Source organism: Microtus pennsylvanicus, chromosome 8, assembly GCF_037038515.1.
Source record: "Microtus pennsylvanicus isolate mMicPen1 chromosome 8, mMicPen1.hap1, whole genome shotgun sequence".
In the NCBI taxonomy this organism is placed as follows: Eukaryota; Metazoa; Chordata; class Mammalia; order Rodentia; family Cricetidae; genus Microtus; species Microtus pennsylvanicus.
In genome coordinates, this window is record NC_134586.1 from 28,017,501 (window position 1) to 28,043,444 (window position 25,944).

Below are 25,944 nucleotides of genomic sequence, written 5' to 3' on the forward strand. Positions count from 1 at the left end.
AAAGGGATTTAACCCACTTCTTAGTTTTTAGGTGTCAATATTTCTTCTCATTTGTTACATTTCATTTTACTTGTTTGTTTTGTTCTGTTTTTGTCTTTGGAGACAGGGTTTCTCTGTGTAACAGTTCTGGCTGTCCTGGAACTCGGTTTGTAGACCAGGCTGGCCTCAAACTCACAGAGATCCATTTGCCTCTGCCTTTCGAGTGCTGGGATTAAAAGTGTGCGCCACTACTGTCCAGCCGTTTGTTTTGTTGTTGTTGTTTTTATTTATTTTAAAAAACTTTCAACATATTAAATTTTTTTTTTTTGAGACAGGGTTTCTCTGTGGCTTTGGAGCCTGTCCCGGAACTAGCTCTGTAGACCAGGCTGGTCTTGAACTCACAGAGATCCGCCTGCCTCTGCCTCCCAAGTGCTGGGATTAAAGGCGTGCGCCACCACTGCCCGGCTAACATATTAATTTTTTATATAGTTGAAATTAATTGGTTTTAAGTTTTAAGGCACAGTTAAAAATAATTCTTTTTTCCTAGATTGCAAAAAGTTCCAAGTAAGTTTTCTTCTGGAACCTGAATTTTCTTACACATTTGAGATTTTTCTTGGGTTGTGGTTTGAGGCACAGTTTGAATTCTGTACTTCAGCTTTCCTGTTTATCTAGCTGGTACTATGTATAAATACCAACAGTCTACAGTATCCTACATGTTCAATTCTAATAATCCACAGTATCCTAAATTTTCATAACCAATTTTTAGCATCAAGTACAGCTGCTTCATGACCCCCTACTTTATCTCCAGTCAATACTGCTGGTTTTTTACAGCACCCCTCTCCCAATTCCCCACTACTCTTGCTTGCCTATTTCCCCCTTTCTACCAGTTCACCTGTTCCTGGAAAAGGAGAAGAAAACAGTGGCATTTACTTAGAAATCACCTCGGAGTTAAGAGAACTGACAGCTTTAATTCAATCTTTATTTTTAATTTTTTTATTTTTATTTATTTAATTTTATTTTATGTGCATTGGTGCAAAGGTGTCAGAACCCCTGGAACTGGAGTTACAGACAGCCGTGACCTGTCATGTGGGTTCTGGGAATTGAACCTGGGTCCTCTGGGAAAGCAGCCAGTGCTCTTAACCACTGAGCCACCTCTCCAGCCCCCACATTCAATCTAATCCTTAGCTAACAACAGGGCAGATACTTCCGTCTACTTTTATGCCTTTTGTTTTGATTAGCAGTTTTATTACCTTTCATTTATTCATGTGGAGGGTACCACAGCGCATGTGTGGAGGTCAGAGGACAACTTGTGGAAGTCAGCTTTCTCCTTCCACCATGTTGGTCCCAGGGATCAAACTCAGGTCATAGGGCTTGGTAGCAGGTTCACTGCCCACCGAACCATGTTGCTGGGGCACATGCTTTGAGGTTTTGAGATAAATCTCACTTTGTAGTCCAGGCTGGTTGGAAACTCACCGTCCCCCTGCTTCAGCTTCCAGATTGTGGGATTCTGGGCCTGCCCCACCAATGAAGACATGACTTGTTTACGTGTTGCTACTGTAAATGTATTAAGTCCTCTAACTGAATACGATTTGCTTGTGTGGAGGCTGTTGACTTCTTGGGCTATCTTTTATTTTACTGTAGAAAACAGTCTACAGTCCTACTAAAAGTGAACCTCTCGATCTCCCCCAGTTGGCTTTCGCAGAGCCTTGAGTCTTTCTCAGTGACGATCTTGTCGCTGTGGTGAAGCATGACCGCCAGGAAGAACAGAGACCCACCTTTGTGTACTCATCCTTGGCCTTCATGAGCATCTGTAAGATATCCACTTCTCTACCCCCTCCTGAACTCAGGCTCACTGGGGAGGATCCTGCTCCAGCACCATGACAGGCCTTCAGCTGTTCGCACTGAGTGAGGCTGGAACAGCAAGGGAAATGAAGATCAGGAAACTAAAGTCAAAACCAATGCTCTCACTCCAGCTCTCTCCCAAGCGCTCTCATCCCATCAGAGCCATCGCAGAAAGGCTGCTCAGGCTTTTGAAACAGAAAATGAGAGATGAGGTCTTGAGTCAACTGGCCACACAGGCAAATCCAGCGTAGGAGTGAGCAAGCAATGCCTGGGCTGACAGCCTGCCCCACCTGCTTCTGTGAAGAGAGCGGCAAACACAGACTGCTCACTGTGGGACATGGCAGTCACAGCTGCTTCCACACTGCGGTAGCGGAGCTGCCACTGACCATGGGAGAAACCTTACAAGAAACAAACATTCAGCAGGGATGACCAGCATGGCACAGATTCTCTTCCTCTCCAAATACCTGGAGGTCAAGCAAGATGGACTGGACCACCTCGCATCTTGCAGTTCTCTGGTAATTTGGAGGTACCACAAAAGTCCCATGCTAACACTGACCACGTGGTCTTATGTGCTGCAGGAAAACATAAACAAAACAACAAACCAAAACCAAAACCCTCCTCTTTGCTTGCTTTGAATTTCAGCTCCAATTCCTTTGTTAAAGCCACAAAGTTAATGGTAAAGTAAGACCTGGGAAGCTACCGGGAGAGTTTATTCTAACTAGAGAAGGGATCTGAGTCTTCACGAATCAACTGCTCATTGCTGGTAAAAATCAATCATTTTCCTGCCTGAGCTGTTAGGCAGTCACTACAGATGCTACCAGCTTACAGTGACCTCTTGGCTGGGCGACAGGGTATTTTTTAATCCATATGAAATCCTGCTATTATTATCCCTTGAACAATTTACAACAACATGAAATGTTTAAGGAACTAGTTGTTATGGTGGTAAATACCAGTTTGAGCACACTTAATCACCATCTGGGACTTGAGCTGGTTGCCTAAAATTAGCTCTCACAAGCAAGAATTTCACAAGTCAATTTTATTTGTAAGAATGTGTTCCCTGGTTTTCAGTTTCTTGTGGGGGCGGGGAGGGTCATCTTTTCATCTCAGTGGGGAGGGGTCATCTTTCCATTTCAATGCCCCTTTTAGGAGTGAATTCTAGTTCTTTGCAGACAGAGCACCACGCTCATGTGGGGGATCAGCTGCACTAGGCAGACACCCAGCTGCAAAAACTCACTTCATTCTGAGGTTCTTGGCCATTTGCATAAACAGCGGCAAAACTGAGCGGCCAAGTCCATAACTGGTCAGTCCACCAGTCTCACCCTGGGTCCCCGTTAGATGCAAACTAGGGAAGCCAAGAGTAAGAAAGTCAGATAGGATGTAGGAGAGTCTCAGAACCCGCAGGTGAGGAAGGGGTGGGAAGGGGTAGGGGAGAGGGAGGGGGGGAGGGAGAGAAAGAGAGGGTGGGAGAAATTGTGTACTAATTACTAAACTAACACGGATTCTGACTTTCCCAGAGATGAGAACTTGGTCTTTGAGGCACTGGGGGTTCTGAATTACAAACACAGTTTGGGAAGCTGTTAAAGAGCAGGAAGGAAGTGGAGGGCGTTAAAGGCTTGGGGGCAGCCTTTCAGGACGACTCTGAATGTTCTTTTTATGGTTGGACACATCCAGAGAAAATACTACCTAGTGACAATTGAAGAAAACGCCATAGAAAACCTCCACATGGAACTAACCACGTACAGCACATGGGGAAGAATAATCAGGCACCTTATGCAGATGGTGGGCCTAGAATAGCAAGCAGTGTCCAGTGACTAGGGGATCATGTTGAAGATGATGGCTGAGAAACACTTCCTGGTAAAGTTAGTGTTGCTTCACATACTTAGAAATATGAGTCAAAGCTCTGGGTACCAGGAAACACTTGGCCTTTTAATACTTACTTTTTCATCAATTTTGCAATTCTTTGGCACTCTTCCTTATCATAAAACCAAATTCCATAAATGGACACTGGAAAAAAAGAACACATGGAACAAGCCATAAGCATCTTCACAGTCACAGGATGAAGTTCCCTTTCTGTCTTAGAGGAAAAATATATAATTAGCTATGCAATGGATTCATTCAATTTATTATTAAATAAATGAAACCAGTCATTGGAGTTCCATGTCAAAAAGAAAAGCATCTGTCCTGGAAGGCCGGTGAGTCTGTGCCCACACTGAAGCCTGCCTCCCTAACGTGCAGCCTCTGGCTCGACAGGCGGTTGGTAAGCGCTGCTTACACAGTGGCTACAGATTGAAAACGAGATCAGGATTTCTAAACTTCTTGGCTTTGAGACTTCATTGTTTCTATATTCCATTTGCACATTTCACAAACACATTTCATCTTTATTTTTAAATATTCAGAAACCTGATGCTCAAATTATGCCTAGAAATCTCCTTCCCTCTCCGTCTTTAAAGAATATGTTAACTGAAAAATTGGCAGTGAGTTATTAGGATAGGGAACTAGAAAAATATATTTTAAAAATAAATTTCATTTTGAAATGGCCATGCAAAAAAATCTGCAAATGTTGGAAAGTTAGGTATGACTGTGGTGTGGTCATTCAGCAGCAAACAGAAACGCAGCATGACTGCAAATGATTCAGTTAGTAATTTTTCACAGTAGTTGTCTATTAAATTTAGTATGTATCTAGTGCCATCGTTTTTGTGGTGGAGGCTAACACAGTTGCAGGGCACACTTGTAAATATCTAGTTGAGGTCCTGGTCTTCTAGGCAAATAATCATATAAATAATAGGCAAACTACATGGACATTAAAAAACTTCACTGAAAATAGCAGCAATATCATGATAGAGTAATGAAAAGTAGCAAAAAAGTATTTTAAAGAAAAACAAAAAATTTAAACTTTCAAAGCTTATATTTTATTTAAAGATAGCTATGATAGTCTAAGAACACCTTTTTTTTTTGCTCATTTATCTCACCAGTGCCCAGACACAAGCTTTCTCCCTTAGGACAGCACTGATATAAATATCCGAAAGCACAGGAAATGTCTTTTTAAAGCTAGTTTAGGCAGGCATCAAAAAGAAGCTTTATGAATGCAATCACTGACTTGCCAAAGTCAGCACTGAGGCTTTAAACTTCATTTCTGAACTGATCAAGTACATGCAGAATCCTTTTAAAAGGTGTGTGTGTGTGTGTGCGCGCGCGCGCGCGCGCGCGCACGTGCGCACAAGCGCGCTCACACACACACACACACACACACGCAATCACATGCATAGGCCAGAAAGGGTGTCAGATCCATTGGAACTGGAGCTGCAGATGGCTGAGCTTCCAGATGTGGGTGCTGGGAACCAGATCTGGCTTTCTTGAAAAGCAGAAAATGCTCTTATTATCCCTGAGCCATCACTCCACCGTGTATGCAGAACCTTGACCTCAGACCCTACATGTGGTAGGGGCAAATGAAGATGAAACCCTAGGCTTTCTCAACCAGGTCACTCTCTGCAATGGAGACACACACACATCCCTCCACAGCGCTATGACAAACCTAGGAAAAACGAGAACATCCATGTTCTCAATTCAATGTGCTCAGTGCTTTCACATCAAAATAAGACCTTAGCGTCAAGATTAAATGTTATTCTGGAAACTGAGATTTAAGGCTACTTCCCATCTACCAGAAGTCACTCCCCACTCAGAATCGCTAAAGACCCCTGTCCTCTTGTTCTTGGAAGGTCAGGCTGGATCACTGACACTCGGTCCATGAGGATTCTACATGGATCACTAGCAGTCAGCCCGTGAGGAATCTACATGGACTGCACTGAGTCCCATGAACCTGACTTCTCTGTCTCTGTTACAACAGGTGTGGTAGACCATTTGAACTGTCTGACCACAGTGAAATCTTTCCTTTTTGGGGGACTAAATTGTACCGTCAGAAACTCACGGTACAATCAGAAACTAAAGCCCGGTGGCAGAGAAGGTGGCAATGTGTGTCTTCGTGGGAAACTATACTAACAAGCATTCCAGGTGCCATTCTTCCTCCTGTGTGACATCTGACATACAGAACTACAGTTCCATTAAGGGCAGGATGCCAGGGAAATTGCTGGCATGAACAAAAGCCTTCTGACATCTTCATTAGCATGAGATGCTGACACACAGGTTTAGGGCAGAAACACAACAAAAAACCCTCGAATGTTAAAGTGGAATGAGGGAAATACCAGGGTTGTGATTTTGTACCTCATGGAGGTTTATCTATGAGGCAACATGGTTTTTTACCATTCAACTGGGATCATCTGAAAAACTGTCTTTATCCAGTTAATGTTTAGCTTGAACATAGGTTTAAACAGGCAAGGGGAGGGGACGAGAAAACACAAATTTCCCAGCATTCCTGGCTACTAAAAGGAGCACCAAGATAGAGGACTGGGCCTGTGCTTTCTTCTCCTTAAAATAGTTTTGCAGCTCAGCGGCACTGTGCATCCATGGAAGTGCACATTCCAGCTCCAGTTCTCCGCATCATGGGCCCAGGCCTCCACCCCCACCAGGCCTATCACCCTTCCACACAAGAGGCTGTGCCAGACAGCTCATGGTGATACACAAAGACCAGGACTCGTCAGGCCTTCAGGAGGTGATGAGCTGACAAGCTGACAGAAGCCATTTGCCTCACATTTCCATCCAAGGGCTCCACAGGGGAAGGGCTTGTCTCTGCACAGGTCTGAAGGCAGCAGCACAGGCAGACCGAGGCCGCAGAGGAGAACCGCGAGAGGAGGCGCGTTTTCAGAATCCCAAACCTGAAAGTTGAAGCCGGAGTTCACAGCAGAGCGCTAGGGCCCTGTGAGCTTTTATGGCCCTCCAAGGTGGCCACAGAAGTTGGTTCTGAGTTTTTAAAAAGTACAGGGGGAAAATTACAAGTGGGATAATTGTTTAGTCGTGAAAGTAGCGGCTAGCAGCCAACTGCAAGTCATAATGATTCGAGCCTTTGTTCAGCCGTCCACCCCCCCATACCAGCCACTTTCCAGTCACCAGTCTGAGGAAACGGAGGGGAAGTTCAAGGGCAAGGTGGTACGCGAAGCTCAACTCAACTGTTTCTACATCTCTCCTGGAGGTAAGAAAAGGGGAGCCTGCTGAGCATCCCCCTGAAACAGGACCTTAGAAGGCTCCCCAGCACGTGCTCTTGCCTGTCTATGCAATCCTTGGGTTTAACTGAGACCTCCCGCCGCACTGGGTGAGGTCTGCTTGGCACTGCCCTTTCCCCATGTCATGCTTGGACAATTCTCCACAGAAAACAGACTTTCTGGGGGTAAGATACCCGTCTCCTATATTCTTTCAGTTCCTTGAGAGAGACTGAGGAGTGCAAACCTTCCATATTCCAGCCCACGTCTGGGTTGTGTGGGCACATACAGACAAGGGTGAGCAAGCTGACTGAACTTGATAATGGCCACAATTCTTTAGTTTCTTCAGTAGGAACCCGGAAAGCCAATCGAGCGGCCATTAGAGGCGGCATCAGATGTCACTTCAGTGCCCACCCTCACCTGCACCCACTGACTCCCATTAGTACAGCACAGCAGTTCGCTCTGGATGAATGAGAATAGGACCCGCCTCATCCTGTTTGTGCTCCTAATAAATGTTTTCATTTCATATGACCCTTTGAGACACTGACCATTTGTTCCCTATTTTATGCCAAGTATTTTTCAACTCAAAACCATTTAATAAGGATCAAGGCTGAGATTTTAGAAGAAAGCATATACCTATATAGCTAAGTGTATAAACAGGCGTTAAGGGATGTATAGCAGACTTTAAATGGGAGGTCTGGTTTTACTATGCTTCCTCACCTGCAAGCCTCCTCCTTTTCCGTCTCTCCTTCCTTCCTTCCTTCCTTCCTTCCTTCCTTCCTTCCTTCCTCCCTCCCTCCCTCCCTCCTTCCCCCCCTTCCTTCCTTTTCCCTTTTCACTTACTCCTGTAAAAGGGCCGGGCCATTCATTTGACTTTGAACGCTCTCAGTTCTCTCTATTGGGAACCTGGCAGACATCAGATCTGCAAACGAGGGGCATTTGAGCATAACTCAAAACAATGTGAGTCTCTCAGACCCCACTACGTTCTTGTCTTCCTCAAATGAGTGGAGTAGTAGTAATCTCTAGCCCAGTGTATAACTGGTGTAAACACTTGTTTAGTGGACTTTGTTCAAATACAGTATTTTTTTTTTAATTTACTGTCTCATTTACCCAGTTCGAGCTGTTGTTTGTTTGGCCATGCTGAAGAAGTTTACTTCCGAGAGGCTGGAGGAAGCACACACATAGCACCCACCCTTCTGAAAGTCTGAACACGTTTTAGAGAGGGAGTCAGCCACTAGGAGTGTGCAGCTCAGGGACTCCCTCACAGGAGCCTCTGCGGCAACACAAGACTCATGAGCCAACCAAAGGATTTTTGCGTTGAACTTATATTGTCTAGAATATGCCGGACCTCCAAATTTGATACACAAAGTTTCAAGAAACGTTTACATGCTTTGATCTGACGTCTAAGCTTGCCTAGGAAAGACTGGAATTAGTCTGTGTTTGGGCTTCTTCTCATTTGATAACATTTTGTTTATTTGTGTGTACGTGTGTGTGGGCACAAAGGTGCACCCTGTGCAGAGGACAACCAGCCAGGGAAGGGACTCGGGTCAGCAGCCTGGACAGGGCTTCGCTTTGTAGCCACGGCTGGAAAGCCACTCACTGCGCAGTCCAGGCTGGCTGCGACCTCACAGTTATCTTACTTTGTGGATTATCTGAAATTTGTAGAGTTGGCCGGGACTTTCAGAATAAGAAAGGAAATGAGAGTGGGGGGAGGGAGGGAGGGGGAAGAGAGGGAGAGAGAAAGGGAAGGAGAGAGGGAGGTGAGACTTGTATCCGTGGCAGTGTTTACAGCAGAAAGCTCTAGAGTGGCACCTGAGGCCTAGGTCCTGGGTCCACAGACGGGGAACTGAGGCTGTGGCTGCTGGCTCCGCATCAGCCCCAATCTTCTGCCCCTTCTCCCACCTGGAACGCTGTACAAACTCCGCGTCCCTTTGGCGCGCCCTTCCATGTCTTTAACGTAATGCTCTTTCATTCACCTTCCGCTCTGGCTTTACTGACCAAACACGGACACATCTTGTAAAACAAAATCTCCACTGGCCCCAGAGCAGCCACATAGCACTGTTATCTTTGGCCCTGGGTCTGGTTCTCTTCATACGACACAGTTTTACTGCACCTCACAAATCAGCAGTCCTGACCCATGATCTTGGGAAACTGGAAGGTCCACAGCCGATGAGAAACGGTTACTCTTAAATGATACCACTGAACACTAGGAGCAAACAGTAGAAACCCGAGTAGTAAAAACAAACTCCCCATTCCAAATAAATGAACTGTTTTTAGAATGCTAATGCTATTAAAACTAAATATTTCAAAACCCTATACCAAAGAATTATGTTAATTTGAAAAAAATACGCATTTCCAACCACCAATAAGAACTTGCTACTTTAAAAGTAAAAGTTGTAGCTAGCTTTTAGAAAGCTTCATATATATCAAAGATTACATGTGTCATCAGACTTCCTAACCTCCTCTGGGTCACTGTCCTCCTCACCAGGGAGACTTGACACCATGTCAAGGTCAGAGCAATCTTTGCCAGACACTAAATTCCACATTTACTTTCTCTCAGGGGAAAGTTACTTCATTTACTCTAAGGAGTCTAACAGGGTAAAGACACACCTAAAAGAAATTCAGAATTAGGAAAACCTTAGGTTAATAGTAACAATTATTGACCACTTGTTTATCTCCACTTCATTCATAATTTTGCTGATAAATTTCAAAATCTGAGTCAAAATACCAAATGGATACCCTAAAACATTTCTGCATGTCTCTGAGCTTCTATTTATCCTTGAGAATGCATCCTATCTTCTTCACTCTTCCAGGGATAAACTTTCGTGGTTTTTCTTTACTCCAGTCTTTCTGTGCATCCTTGCACTAAAAGCATGCTACTTAGGCATCTACACATCTCTCCCCAGCTCAGACCGCAGCTCCTGGAGGTCTCCGACAATGCAGGACAGAGAGCAGCGCGTATAGTCAGTCTACCAGTGTCTACCAAAGACTTCATTACCAATAATGCTTGCCATGGTTAACATCAGTTCTGGCTTAACTAACCATGGACCAGATAGGCAGGAGTCCTCTGCCAAAGGACCCACACTACCAGAGAGCAGGCAGCTGCTCCTCAGAAGCCTGTATAGCCTTCTAACATTGCTGAGAGTTGACTTTGTTATTCTTAGGTGTAAGTCTCAGTGACAGGACTTTGCCACTCAGATGTGAGTTTCTAGAAAAGACATTCCATTGACCTGGAGCTGGGCAGGCACCAATGTACTTATTTTATGTGTGTTTATGACCGCAACAGTTCTACCCATCATTCTTCTTGCCTGCCTACTACTCCCACTGGCAACTGGGAGACCAAGAGCACAGTTCTCTTCCTTATACACAATCACTAGGATTGGGTGCAGCTAACAACTATGACACACACAGGCTTGTCACATGTGGTAACGATAACCTTGAGCTTACGTACACCTAAGTTACCTTAATTATTCCAATAACCCTGAAATGCTGTTATCATAAATGAGTGTCAACAAAGGGGAATAAGTCCTGTCTCATAATAGAGTTTGTGATGCTTAAAGACGAACATAAAACAACATTTTTCTAGGTCAAAAATTGTTCTCCTCAAAAAAAAAGTTCCAAAGCACAGACTTCTTCATATTTGAGTCAGATGATTTAATCCAGCATTTGATGATGACAGTGCAGCTTTGCTGAGGCAGTTTAACTCAAAACCATCAGTAGATCACTGAAAAGCTGCTGAAGTTTGGCACAGAGGTTCTGTGCCACTAACGGGAGGAGTCAATCAGAGGCTCTGTGCCACTAACGGGAGGAGCCAATCAGAGGCTCTGTGCCACTAACGGGAGGAGCCAATCAGAGGATCTGTGCCAATAATGGGAGGAGTCAATCAGAGGCTCTGTGCCACTAACGGGAGGAGCCAATCAGAGGCTCTGTGCCACTAACGGGAGAAGCCAATCAGAGGCTCTGTGCCAATAATGGGAGGAGCCAATCAGAGGCTCTGTGCCACTAATGGGAGGAGTACATCAGAGGCTCTGTGCCACTAATGGGAGGAGCCAATCAGAGGCTCTGTGCCACTAACGGGAGGAGCACATCAGAGGCTCTGTGCCAATAATGGGAGGAGCCAATCAGAGGCTCTGTGCCACTAATGGGAGGAGCCAATCAGAGGCTCTGTGCCACTAATGGGAGGAGCCAATCAGAGGCTCTGTGCCACTAATGGGAGGAGTACATCAGAGGCTCTGTGCCAATAATGGGAGGAGCCAATCAGAGGCTCTGTGCCACTAATGGGAGGAGTACATCAGAGGCTCTGTGCCAATAATGGGAGGAGTACATCAGAGGCTCTGTGCCACTAATGGGAGGAGTACATCAGAGGCTCTGTGCCACTAATGGGAGGAGTACATCAGAGGCTCTGTGCCAATAATGGGAGGAGCCAATCAGAGGCTCTGTGCCACTAATGGGAGGAGTACATCAGAGGCTCTGTGCCAATAATGGGAGGAGCCAATCAGAGGCTCTGTGCCAATAATGGGAGGAGCCAATCAGAGGCTCTGTAGCCACTAACGAGAGCAGCAGATCAGAGGCTCTGTACGTCTGTGATTCTGACCTTTATCTACGTGAACACAGGAGATACTGAGTGTTCCTAAAGCCTTCCTGTTGAAAACAAGTCATGTTGGGTTCTGTTCTGAGAGAAGAACTAGGGGTTGTGTATGGAATGATTCCAACACCAGCTCACGGCCTAATTGCTTGCTTGCTTTTGGATCCAAATATAAAATAAATATAAGATGCCTTCTGGAATCAACATGATTATACGAAATCATCTTGTGATTTTTTTTGAACAAAAATCAGCAATAGAAAAATAGAATGCAAAATGTCCACCAATACTGTGCAGCCATATTGCCCGCTCCCTGTGTGCTGAGGCAGGGAGAGGGAAGGACGCTTCTCTCAGAAAGCATGGAGGGGAACGTTCTGAAATATGGTTTTTCTCTGCCAAGATTTAGGCTTTTCTCCTAGCCAATTTGGCTCCCTCAAACAAAATACAGAAGATGGTGCAACTACAAGCCACAAAGGCAGCATATGAATGGAAGCAGCACACTATGCGAGCGTATTTCCTTGTAATGCCAAGAATCTTGCATCTGTATGGCTGAGAACAAAACACAGTGGCTTCGTTTAGATGTTACTCCACGATAGCTGTGTACTAGCTGTAATGCGTCACTCTGTCTCACAGACTCCTCCTCCCCCAAGCACGCCAATATTATTCAGTGAGTGAGCTCCAAGATCTGTACATTCCCATTAGATTCACAAAGTCCTATCCACAAGCCCCCTGACATCCTACAGTGGAAGTGCAGAGTCCTTCAGCTGGGTGCTGACAGAAAGGAGAATGGCTTGTGAGATGCCGAGAGGAACCGTCACAGGAGCTGTGATGCGTGGAAACCAAAATTAGGACGCCCAGTACTCAAAAGTGAAGCACTGCCTTACTTGCCATCTTCTGGAGCGTTCTGTAATTGACAGAATGCCAGGTTTTACACCAATTGTCTCCTTTAGCATTTCCATCCCTTCAGCATGAGCCGAGTACTGACTGAACAAACGGTAATTCTGGATTTAAAGCCAGAGGGATGGTTCATCGCTTGAGCTGGAGGAGGTGTGCACTCCTTAATCACTCGTTACAGTGTGCCAGCTCTGTGCAAGAGCCATAATAAAGAGCTAGGCTTCTCACCTGGAATGGAAATGGTGGCTTAAAGACACCAACTGAGATGCACTGAGTGTGGTGGTTTGAAAGCAAATGGCCCCCAAAGCTAGAGGCACTAACAGGAGATGCTGTCTTGTTGGAGGAAGTATGTCACTGTGGAGGCAGGCTTTGGGGTCTCACATATGTTCAATATACTGCCACTTCCTGTTGCCTGAAAGATGCAGGACTCTCAGCTACTTCTCCAGCACCATGTCTGCCTGCACACTGCCATGTCCCACCACGATGATAACCGAATGAACCTCTGAATTGTAAGTGAGTCACTCCAAATTAAATGTTTTCCTTTATAAGAGTTGTGATGGTCATGGTGTCTTCACAGCGATAGAAACTCTAAGACACTGAGCATATACTAAGTTGTAACTTTAGGGGCCTTCTTCCTCTCCAATTATGAAGCACACTAGAGTCCTTGAAGGTTACTGAGGGCAGCAAGCACACCTACCACATATAATAAGAGCCTCTATGTAGAGGTTCCTATTCTGACTGCATATGAAGAGTCAAGGTCTCTGTCTCCTCCTCCACAGTATTTGTGCCTTGGATGAGTTTCCCATGAGGATCTTATATTACTTCCTGGGCGGATCCAGAAGAGAAAAGCATGCTATTGTTATTCTGGCAAATATCAGGTTCCTGTCTTAAAAGGATGTCAAGGACTTTTAGCTGTCTAGTTAAAGATGTGCGCTGACCTTAGATGGCTTGAGAAGTTCAATTGCATTCCTAGAATTTAAGTCTGTACAATGGCGTGCATAGACATTCGGAAGGCGAAGCACAAAGCATGGACCTTAGAACAACACCTGGCGCATGAAAGGCAATCTAAAGCATACAATCAAAAAAAGGGGAAGGAGGTGGGTAGGAGGGAAGGAGGGAGGAAAGCGGGGAAGAATCATCCAATTCCATGACTCAAACAGGATTAAAAATGACTACTTGAGAGGGTTGGAGAGGTGCTCAGTGGTTAGGAGCACTTGCTGCTCTTATAGAGGATGAGATGGTGGCTCAAAACCATCTGTAACGCTAGTTCGAGGATCCAGTGCCCTTTTCTGACCTCTATAGGCACCAGGGTTGTACGTGGTAAACAGACATACATGCAAGTAAGATATTCATATACATTTAAATAAATAAATCTAAAAATTAAAAATGCACTCTTGGGAATATCAATATATCAGCAAATATCCTAAAATGAAAGGAAATAAGCCAAGCTGTCTATGGGTGGATAATGAGGCTTTCACTTTCTCTGCAGTCTGTTTCCACGGGGTTTGTTTTTAACATTTCAGCTGCTTTTATACCGACCCTAAGTGATTCTAAGGTTAGAGGTTACAAGTCTCAGGGCCTTAGAACCCGCTGAGCTGGAAGACCTTTATTGCTCTAAATATCTTGAAATCTAGAGGGCTTAAGAAGCCTAAATCAGAACCAAGAGGCAGAGGGAGGTGGATCTCTGTGAGTTCCAGGCCAGCATGGCCTACATAGCAAGTTCCAGGACAGCCAGGGTGTACAGGGGAACCCTGCCTAAAGAAACAAAACAAACAAACAAACAAAAACTCAAATCCCTGAGGGAACCACACAATTCAGCCTTGGTAATTGCTTTGTATTAGTCTGAGAGGTAGAACTGTCACGCTGACCATGAGGTGGGGAATAGGGAAGAATTTCTGAAAGCCGGGCAACCCCGTGGCCATTATAAATCAATCACTCCAAGCAGAATCGTCAACACTTTGTCTTGAGCACACTGATTAGAATTTGAGACAAAATCATTAGACATCTCTCTCTCATTCTTTCTCTCTCTCTCTCTCTCTCTCTCTCTCTCTCTCTCTCTCTCTCTCATTCTCTCTCTCTCTCTCTCTCTCTCTCTCTCTCTCTCTCTCTCTCTCTCTCTCACACACACACACACACACACACACACACCCCAAACAATTCTGGAGTTGGTACAAATGATTTGGAAATTACTTCTAGTCTACTGTGCATGTCTATTTCTTTTTTTTCTTCTTTTTTCTTTTTTTAAATATTTATTTATTTATTATGTATACAATATTTTGTCTGTGTGCATGCCCGCAGGCCAGAAGAGGGCACCAGACCCTATTACAGATGGTTGTGAGCCACCATGTGGTTGCTGGGAATTGAACTCAGGACCCTTGGAAGAGCAGGCAATGCTCTTAACCTCTGAGCCATCTCTCCAGCCCCAATATGTCTATTTCTTATCCTGATCCATTCATTTTCTGGGCCCATGTGGAATCACAGAACACATTTAAAATATAAGATACAGTCTCTGTCCACAGGTGACCTGAAATGTACTCCTCATGCCTACATAGTAACTTACTGATTTATGGTAGCATAAATGGCCAAGGTTTTTCAGAACACATTCTAAGTATACTGAGTAATGCTCCCTCCAAATTATGCCCAACACTTATTTGTAAATTTGACTTTCTTACTGCTGTTATTTATTGTGGGTGTATATATGCAGGCACAATTTAGCCAAAGCTCTGGAATAAAAAAGTAGGTATTTTATAATAGCCATCAATAAAATGCTTAAAATTATATTTTAAAACTATTGATTACTTGTCATATGCTGTTTCAGGGAAAGAATTGCAGAAAAGATATTAGAAAACTGCATCTCTGCTGGAAAGTTGGCTATTTAAAGTGAATTCGTGACAGAAACAAGGAGTCACTGCAGATGAAGGGGAGACGTGGGTCCCACTGGCTCCTCTGCTTGCTCACCCTAGCGCAGGACTCACGCTGCCAGGCAGTTAACACGAGAGACTTTCAGGTCTGTGGTGTGGCTAAGGGCTGTAGTGCTTGTCCATCATACCCAAGGCCCTGGGGTTCACGGGTCAGGGGAAGAGGAAGGGAAGGAAGGGGAGAGAGAGGGGAGAAGGCAGATGGGATCAGAGCGGGAGAGAAGGGGAGGGAGACTTTTCAGAGCATAGATCCTTTTTTTAAGTTTCCTAATCAACACTGGCCTCGCACTGGCAGTGCGGCTCTATGTTCCTTATGGGAAGTGCTTGAGACCAGAGTGTTTCAGGATTTCAGGGTTTTTTTTTCATGTAAGGACATTTGCATAGTCTTTACCTGTTACTCATCTCCAACCTGAAAACTCCAAATCTACACTTGATCTTAGACCAGCAGAAAAGAACTGAAAATCTCAAATCTAAACCTTTAGATTGCCATTTCAGCACTCAAAATATCTGAACTTTTTATTCTTCAAAGTTATGTGTGTAGGTGTTTTGCCTCCATGTATATATCTGTGCACCACTTGCACGCCTGGTGCCCACATATGCCAGAAGAGGGAATTGAAGTCCCTGGAACTGAAGTTACAGACTATTGTGAGCCAACTTGTGGGTACTGGCAATTGAACTAGGTCCCCTAGAAGAGCAGCTAGTTCTTAGCCGCTGAGCTATCTCTCCGGACCCATTATCCTCATTGATAAAACAGGAAACAATTTCCAAGAAAAAGTTACAAGAATTTAATAGGATAGCCCATATAAAATCCAACACAGCTCCTGGCAGACAGTAAATGTTTGTTGAATGAATGAATGCATGCAATCACTCCAGATTTAATAACTATCTTTTTTGATTTTTACATCTTATTTTAAAAAGCTGTGCAAGGATGGAGGAGGGGAAGTATTAAAGACAGGCACATTCCTGGGGTTGGTGGGCCAGCCATCCTCCAGAAAACAACAGGCTTCCAGCACAGTAAGAGAAGCTGGCTCAAAGGAGGACACAGGAAATAATAGAGGAAGATTTCTGACATCTTCTTCTGGTCTCTGCATGTACTCACAGGTGTACATCCTTGCACATCTATATGTCACACACAGACAGACAGACACACACACACACTGTAGTGGTTTGAAAGAAAATGGCAGGAGGTGTGGCTTTGTTGGTGTGCTTACTTGTAGGTGTGGCTTGTTAGGGGAAGCGTGTCACTGTGGGGGTGGGCTTTGAGGTTTTGTATGATCAGGATACTGCCCAGTGTCCCAGTCGACTTGCTGTTGCAGACTTGCTGATGTAGGACTCTCAGCTCCTTCTCCAGTACCATGTCTGCCTGTGTGCTGCCACGCTCCTATCATGATAACGGACTGAACCTCTGAACTGTAAGCGGCCACTTCAATGAAATGTTTTCCTTTATAAGAATTGCTGTGGTGATGGTGTCTCCTCACAGCAATAAAAACCCTAATACATACACACACACTAAATAAATAAAGCTCACTTAGGTCAAATATCATTTCAATAAACTCCAATAAAGCTCAGACTACAAATTCTTTTCTACAACAAAGTAATCTATTTTGTGTTTGATTAAAATTCAAAATTACTTATCAAATAATTTTTTTTCTTTACTGATTCTCTGAGAAAACTTGCGCTGAACCATTTGCGGCCCTACTGTACTGCAATGGCAGACATGATTCACGAGCTATGGCAAGTGAAAGGCCCAGAGCCTCTGGAGGTCTGTACGGACCCCAAGGGGAAGTAACCATGAAAACAAGCTTGCATGAAGCCAGGCTCCCTGTCCAAAGGGGCATTATCAGAGGCATTATAAAAAAGCCTATGCAACTGTTACATAACCAGCTGAGCTACAGGAAACACTGAGAGGCACCCAGACCTGACGGCCTGCGTGATAAACCCTCTGTGGACCTCGGATGTCAGAGGCTGAAAAGCTCTGATAAGTTAACTAAGACCAAACAACAGGCGTCAAAGGCAATCAGCATCAGGCGTTAAGGAGAACAAAATGGAGCAAAATGAGCGCAGAAGAGTGAGAAGACACTGCCTTCACACTCTGCTCAACTGATTTCATTTTTCCATACCAGCGCATGCGATCCCAAAGACTGACTTCCATTTGTAGTCATGCTTAACTGCGGGAGGCAGTGCAGGGGTGTGGACTAGCACCCAGGGCCAGCACTGTGGGAGCACAGGCTGGGCTGGCTCCTCCCCAAGCCTCAACTTCTCATCTGGAAAAGGCCAGTGAAAGCAGCACTGGCTCGTCCACAGAAGACCCACAGGGATGAGCCACGCCGGAAAGTTTAAATTAGAAATAACAAAGAAGCAGGTAAAAGTAAATTTAAAAATACACTTTATTTATTTAGCCTTATACCCAAATATTATCATTTTAACGTTGGCCTTCCTTCCTTCCTTCCTTCCTTCCTTCCTTCCTTCCTTCCTTCCTTCCTTCCTTTCTTCCTTCCTCCCTTTCCTTGTGCTAGGACTTTGAAAAATGCTGTGTGCTTTAAACACACAGTCCTGTTCCTTCAGACAAGCCACACTTTAAGGTCAACAGTCCCAGGTGGATGCTCACCACCATCCTGGACATACCTAGAGACAGTGAGTGAGGCTTCCCGTGTGCTTACTAACTCCACACAGCATTTTCTGTCAGATAGGCCCTGGGAGACATAGGAAAGGTATTTTTTTAAATTAATGCATTAAGGAAATTCTAATCTTTTGGCATTGTATATTACATAAGGCAATATATAAGAATTTCAGAATATCTACAATGACTAGATCAATTATTTGTACAAAATAAGAACAACCAGAAATGATTGATAGATACTAGTATTCATTCATTCTATGTTCACTTTTAAAGGTTTATTTCACACACACAAAAACACATGCACGCACGCACACACACACAACTTCATGTCTGGTGCATATGGAGGCCAGAAGAGGGTGTTGTGTCCCTGAAACTGTAGTTATAGCCAGTTGTGAGATGCCACATGGGTGCTGAGAATTGGACCTGGGACTTCTGAAAAAGCAGCCAATGCTCTTAATTGCTAAGCCATCTAATCTATATTCATTTTTGTGGCTTCTTTATTAGCATTTGAATATGTTAATGCTATTCAGGACACAGTATTTTTTGTGTCTATGAGCCAGACATCGGTGTTGTTCTTTCTTCTCTTCCACCAAAACCAAGGTTTCTCTGTGTACCCCTGGCTGTCTTGGAACTCGCATCATTCTTTCTAAGGTGCTGTCCACCATGGTTTTTAAAGCAGTCTCTCACTGGCTTGGGGTTCACCCACTAAGCAAGGCTGGCTGGCCAGGGAGCCCCAGAGAGCCTCCTGTCCCTGCTTCCTAGGATTACACACACACCACTCCACCCAGCTTTTTCAATGGGATCTGGGGAATTGAACTCAGGTGATAATGTTTGTACGATACGCACTTTATTAACTAAGCTAGCTCCTTTGCCCAAATATCCTTTTTAAAAAAGAATATAAATTCTGACATAACTATAACCATACTGCAAAAAAAACCAGCAACAAACCATATTTTAAATAAAATACTGCAAAACCTTTCTTTTCATAGGGCCTACTATTGGTAAGTCACATTACTGTTCTAATAGCTCTATTTTTTCTCATTAAGGACTAGACATTTATCACAACAACCTATTTATCTACAATTAACTATAGCATCATATTTAATGTATTGCTACATTTAGTCTTAAACTATTCATTGGGATTATCATCAAGCATTACTTAAATTACATTATTAAAATTCCGAGTAGTATACAGTAGGCAAGTTCTGTGTCAGGAGATGTGTGCTATTTATGTGTGCACACATGTGCAAGTGTGCTTAGCAATGCAGGAGTGCACAGAGGCTAGAGGCTGGTGTCAGGATGCCTTCTTCTATGTTTCCATCTTCTTTTCTTAAAGACAGGGTCTCTCACTGACCCTGTAGCTAACCATTTAGGCTAGAATGAATGGGCACAAGACCCAGGGCTTGCCCGTCTCTGCCCCCAGCATTGGGGCTACTGGACAATTATTTGGGTGCTAGGGATCAGGACTCAGGTCCCACACATGCAGAGTAAATACTTTAAACACCAAGACATCTCCCCAGCCTCTTTTGTGTTTGTGTGCTGTATGCAAGTGTGTGTGTGTGTGTGTGTGTGTCTGCACACGCACATTTGTGTCAGGGCCAGAAATTGACAACAGATGTATTTCTCTGTCACTCCCCATTTTTCCCCACATTTATTTGCTGGAGAGGAGGGAGCACGTGACACTGTGGTGTGTGTGTGTGTGTGTGTGTAGGTCAGAGGACAACTTGTGGGAGTTGCTCTCTTTCCACATTTATGTAGATTTCAGGGATCAAACTTATGCTATCAGGCTTGGCAGCAAAGATCTTTACCTGCTGAATCATTTTGTCGGCTGCCTTGGTTTTTGACATGGGGTCTCTCACTGAACCTGGAATTCCCAGTTCCAGCTAGCCTGGAAGGTCAGCAAGCTCTGGGTACCCACCTGACTTTGTCTCCTAGCACTGGAAATACAAATGTACACAGTCACTGCTGGCTTTGTGTGTGTGAGTGAGTGAGTGTGTGTGTGTGTGTGTGTGTGTGTGAGAGAGAGAGAGAGAGAGAGAGAGAGAGAGAGAGAGAGAGAGAGAGAGAGAGAGAGAGAGAGAGAGATTGCTGCAGCGTGGAACTCAGGTCCTCATGTTGCAAGCTCTTTACCAGTTGAGCCATCTCCCTCCCTAGTACCGACCTCTTAGATCTTAAGCTCAAACCACAACTGGATTGCAAAGTCTCTTTGAAAGTTACCCACAAGGCCAAAGAGCTGGCCCATACTTACCTTCCCAGGAGTATGGTCCTATGGTGAAGACGGCCCTGAAGCTGCCAGCTTCGTTAGTCTTTCTCAGATAAGACAGTGGAATGAGGACAGAATACCATCCCAGCAACTGCTACTTCTTCTCGAGTCCATCAGGAACCACTCAGTTACCTACCGCAATCTCACCATTACAAATGGTTAAGACCCTCTCCTCAATCACTCCTTGCAGTGCTTGGTCAGAGGTGATACACAAGGAAAAACTCCCACTAATCAAATCATCGACTCTATGTTCAGTGACACCACCCGTCCCTCTCTTGTCTCCTTACCAAGTACTCACTTTCCCCATTTCTGCTCAGGATTAAAGTCAATGACTGGTTCATTCTATAGGCAGAATAGCAGCTCAAGACAGGGCTTAAGGAAACTCTCGCTTGAACACTTCCAAGCTAATAAATGTTAAAACCCAAGCTGTTGATACTAAATGCAGAGCACAGGAGGACACTGCAGCTTGGGACACTTGACTTGACTTCAGAACATGACTACCGCTGCATTAAGAGACTCACATGTGGCACATGACCACCGCTGTATGTTTACATATGTATAAACATATGTAAAGAGACTCACATGTAGCATTTCTGTAGAGAAGGAAAGGGTCCTGGAGCTGGAGGTCCAGGTCTTTAGTAATAGGTTCTGTCCTGTTCTCCATGCTGAGCCTATTCATAATGGTGAATCCATGCTTTGGAGAGGCAGACCTGGAAATCATGGAGCAGGGGAGAGACATTGCTAAGCAGAGCGTACCTGCAGCATAGCCACCTTCTGACGTGTCTATTAACTTTGCTGTGTATACCCAGTTTCTCACAAGCAGTCTGTGCATCTAGGAAGCAACATTTCTTTACACTGGGCATCGTATACCAACATCTATGTCCTTAAGGTCATTGTTTTTAACTGTACCTGAGGCTGTGCATATCTTATGTACATCTTGTCTCTCTGCCTATGCTGCACACTCCTTTAAGATAGAGACATAACTGCCTTTAAAAATCTTACTTCTAGGGGCTGGAGAGATGGCACAGTGGTTCAGAGCACTTGACTGCTCTTCCAGAGGTCCTGAGTTCAATTCCAGAAACCACATGGTGGCTCACAACTGTCTGTAATGGGATCTATTCCCTCTTCTGATGTGCACTGAAGACAGAGTGCTTATGTACATAAAATACAGGAAAAAATAAATCTTAAGAAAGTCTTACTGGAAGATACTTTCAAAGAGTTTCAGAGTAAAAAGCATATATTTCTTACAAAAAGATAATTTTTACTGAAAGTGTAAATATTAGCTTGAAATTGAGAACTTCAGGAAAATGAGGCAGCTCTGTCAGTGAGCGAACGTGTGAGAGGAGGTACAAAGCAGGGTCATGTAACAGTGGCGGTGTGTGTGTGTTTGTGTGTGCGCACGCGCGTTCTGTTCTCTTCCTTACAAAGCAAACCGTTTTTCTGGACAAGCCACTATAAAACTTTACCTGGTAAAAAGTGACCTTTAGAGAGTTTCATTTTTCATTCCATTCAATAAACCTCGACTGCCCATCTGTCAGGCCAGAGACCCACAGTGTATACAGTGTAAACTAACAATCATGTGCACATTTGTCTGTGCTGAGGTGACAGCCACATCATAAGTCAGCTAAGACTCTCCCAGTGACACAGACTTAAAAACATCCGCATTTAACAGAAGAGAGTGGCATTCATGCGTTCAAGTTAAAGGAGATTCCTGGGCTATCAGTACAAACAGGAAGAAAATTAGTTTTATTTTTCTTTTAACTACTTTATACTGATAAAGTACAACATTGCCACTTACAGGATTTTATTTTGAAAGCGCCAACCTTTTAACCGATGGAAGGCAATCTTTGATGTGCTTATACAAAGAGGTAAAGCACTGACAGGCATAGCCTCAATTTCCCAAACGGCCATTTCTATTTAAACTTAAGAGAAGATGAAAATGCGCTTGTAAGACCAACAGAGGGTCCTGAATATTAAATTTAGACATTCTGGTGACTGTGTCTCCATGAACTCCATCACAAATAGGAAGACATGGGAACTCAACGAAATATTTCTTGACATGTATTTCAGTAGCATAACATTTTACGGCATAAATGGAAGGAATTATACCACAGTTTACACAACAGGCCCAGAAACAAAGATGCCAGGTGCACTGAGACACTTCTGAAGGAGAAGTAAAGGTGTACCACAGACAGCTTTATTACCTTAGCTAAACTGCTGCCTCCACACCGAGGAGAGGGCCTCACCAGACCAGGCACATGGGTCTATGTGGGAAGGGCAGGTGTACACACGGGAAGGGCGGGTGTACACGTGGGAAGGGCGGGTGTACACGTGGGAAGGGGAGGAAGCAGAGATGTCATCCCAACGAGATAGTTTGGGGAACAGGATTAAGAGACAGGGAAGGATTATTTTTCTCAGTGTAATGGTATGACTTATTTCGTTAGCCATGTGGAGCATATATCAAGAAGGACTTAAGTGCTGGGCAGTAATTCAGTTGGAAGAGTAGTTGCCTAGCACGCACAAAGCCCTGAGCTCCATCTCCAGTATTACATAAAACTGGCACAAGGCTGTAATTCCAGCACTTGTGAGGAACAGAAGTTCAAAGCTATCCATTGCTATATGGTTAGTTTGAGGCCAACCAGGTTTACATGAGACACTACCTCAAAAACAAGATGAAATACAAAGCTATACTTGGTTTGGGTACAAAAGAGAAAATAATTGTATAATTCAGCAGAAAAGTCCTTAAAACCATCATTAATACATACTACTGCATCTCTCTCCTCAAAATAATCCTTCTTAGAAACGAGAGAGAATACACACCGTGCTTCAGTTTCTCTTTACAGTTCACCTTCTCAATTACTCATGCTGAACAAATCCACTTGGTGCTTCTGGAATGTTCTGGCATAAAACATGGACTAATAGGCTAGTAATTCTTGGATTCACAACCCTAAACATTTGTCTTACTTGTGGTCCAGCCCGTAGCCTGGCCAGTCATTCCTTCCTTCCACTCCCTCTCCCCGGATGACAGGGCAGCTGACACCCTCCCCTCACTGGTTCTGTATTGCGCCCCCAGCTGGCCTCTTAAGGCTATTCTAGTTCTGCTTTCTATGTCCCTGTTGGCCCCAAAATTCACCCATCAACTCATTCCTATACTCTTAGACAATACAAAACTCTCCAAAGATAACCAAGTGCCTGGATTCCTTAATCTGAATTCACTGAGACCATAGCAAAACCCTAAAGACCAAAGGCCCAGGTGGGGGGTGAACTTCACAGAGATCAGATGAGACCCAGATCCTTGACCAGCCCCATGCCCCCCACCACTTGAGTTCTACCAAAGATTTGTCATTCCGTTCAAGCACTGCCATTTACCTAGAGGCTCTGTGTCTCGGTGTCACTGTGTTCTCTGTCCATGAACTTTCACTTCGACTTCTGTTATTCTGGTCCCAGCTTTTTCTCCTATCTACTTCACGGCAGTCACCCTCTAATATCCTGCCCAACTCCAGTTTCTTTCACAACAAGTGCCTCCTTATGATCTAACACACTGACTCTCCATGCGTTTTCTCACAGCTTATTAAGCATCCTCATGTTCATAAGCCTTCAGTTACTCCCTACTGCTAGAAAAATAAACTTCAGAATCCTTAGTCTACCATTCTACCCAACTGCATCACTTATGCTAATATAAACCATCTACACCAGATTCAATTCCTACTGAACCTTTAAACAGGAGGCTGTATCCCTACTTTTGCCTTTCTTTCTATTGGGACTTCCTGTCCTGAAGTCCAACCCAAGCTCTGTCATTCTACAATGTCTCCCACAACCACAGGAGTTCTGGGCAGCTTTCACAGCAACCAGTACTAGGGACGGTATATCCTGTATTGTGGTCATTTTAAACTTGAACATGGGTACATGTACTTGTCCTCTTATTTCTCCAGGAAAACTGTTCCTTCAATTGGGGCTTGGACTACCAGTTTTGTATTTCATCTATGAACTTCCCTAGGTGACAGAATCCAAGATACTTATGTGGATATTCGCATTAACAATAAATCTGCATGTAGTCATTAAGACAATATATATACCGTGTGTCTGTGTGCATGTGTGATATTAATAATATGTGATAAAAAAGAAATTACTAAAAGCATCAACTTATTAAATTAATCCGGACACATTATTAACTAGACAATGGAAGACTGAGAAACAGATTCAACCCCGGGGCATGCTTTTTTAAGCAGTAAAGGGTGAGAGAAGGTGAGCCACAAGTCCTTCCCAACCACTGCCTAATTTAGCTAACAGCGTACCTCTAATCTCTTGGCAGTGCACAGTGTTCGCAAGCTGTGTGCAATTCATTGCAATCAGATGATGAATATGTACTGCTAGAACAAATATTAAGATTTAAGTTGGAATTCTATCCTGAAACCAGTACCATCAGAATGTCCCAGGTCACATTCTGTGTTATTTAGTCTTCTTGCCAACTAGTAATTCTGGATGGATTTGGTTGTGGTACTTCTTTGAAATAAAACTGCCCTTCAAGACGTGACAAAATTAAGCTAAAATATTATTTCAAAAATTGTTTTTCTAAGCCGGGTGGTGGTGGCACACGCCTTTAATCCCAGCACTTGGGAAGCAGAGGCAGGTGGATCTCTGGCAGTTCGAGGCCAGCCTGGTCTACCAGAGCTAGTTCCAGGACAGGCACCAAAGCTACAGAGAAACCTTGTCTCGAAAAAAAAATTGTTTTTCTAAAATCACTCTTACCTTGTATAAACAAATAAGGTTCCTTCCACATCAGTCTTCTCCTAAAAATAAAGCAAACACATACCATATGTATGTTCTCTTCATTCTATGGCAGAAAACATGAACTTCTTACAGAATACTAGGGGACGGCACACAATTTCAAGTAGGCGAAGTGGCAGTATGGAACAGAGGGGCTACCAGGAGGGGGAAGACATAGACTTGGATGTTACCAGAGGGTGCTGAATGAGCAGTACTTGGTCACTATTCTCTTTCCCAAACACACTATGAGTGGCCCACCTGGCTGGAGCCGAGAACGTGCGCTCCAGACATCATCAGAAAGAGGAGAGGGTAAGGGCGCAGCCTTCTCTGCCATCCACCCAACTGCATGCGCGCAAGCTGTCAAATTAACTGTTATCTGCACCTCATTACCCTCCACCTTATCTTGTGTTCACCACCATATCCTGTCACTAGGAGAACAGATGATCTGTCAATAACTGCTCTGACTGCTAGACAGACAAGGCGTGTGCTCCAGTCTTCAGCTGAACAAACACCTTTTTGGCACGAAATACTGCAGAGTTACTTTGGCCAAAGGCTTGAAATAACATTACCCAGAAATATTACCAAGTTAGGACTCAAGAACTGCCGGAGGAAATCTGGAGGAGGTGGTCAAGCTATAGGGAGAGTCTGAGTTCTTTGGCGTCCCTTCCACTTCTCCAAGCCAGCCAAGAACTGGAGGGATCCAGTTCTTCACCACAACACACACACAGTTCTTCTGCTTAACCACTAATCAGATTATTGTAACTCAGAATTTAACGCGTGCTTTTGGTGTTTATATCATTTAATTTCAGCATCCTATTATCCTATTTAAGGCCCCAGTATTTTACAATACTCATTATCCAAATTATTTAAAACTAAGTACTCTACAATTCAGATGCAAGATATATACTTTAAGAAAAAGATGTAACATTAAAATAGTTCCTTTTTTAAAGGCACAGAATTGAAAGCACGATCTTTTCAAGTAATCTACT

General features: G+C 44.0%; 2 protein-coding genes across 16 annotated transcripts in view; one reads left to right on the top strand and one right to left on the bottom strand.

Moving 5' to 3' along the window:
• Window positions 1–25,944, bottom strand: part of Dcp1b (decapping mRNA 1B) — a 44,096-nt gene that overhangs the window by 14,390 nt on the left and 3,762 nt on the right. For 4 of the 10 annotated variants that reach the window (XM_075983000.1, XM_075982999.1, XM_075983004.1 and 1 more), the window contains exons 2-5: window positions 24,938–24,978; window positions 20,771–20,898; window positions 3,759–3,825; window positions 1,755–1,890 (exon numbers count right to left, since the gene is read on the bottom strand). In XM_075983000.1, coding sequence (XP_075839115.1) covers window positions 1,755–1,890; window positions 3,759–3,825; window positions 20,771–20,898; window positions 24,938–24,978 — 372 coding nt within the window. The remainder of the gene's footprint in view (window positions 1–1,754; window positions 1,891–3,758; window positions 3,826–20,770; window positions 20,899–24,937; window positions 24,979–25,944) is intronic. The other 6 variants (XM_075983006.1, XM_075983001.1, XM_075983005.1 and 3 more) reach the window with 3 other exon arrangements.
• Window positions 6,523–25,944, top strand: part of Cacna1c (calcium voltage-gated channel subunit alpha1 C) — a 660,622-nt gene continuing 641,200 nt past the window's right edge. For all 6 annotated transcript variants that reach the window (XM_075982990.1, XM_075982987.1, XM_075982992.1 and 3 more), the window contains exon 1: window positions 6,523–6,904. In XM_075982990.1, the coding sequence (XP_075839105.1) occupies window positions 6,766–6,904 (139 nt within the window). In that variant the 5' untranslated portion in view covers window positions 6,523–6,765. The remainder of the gene's footprint in view (window positions 6,905–25,944) is intronic.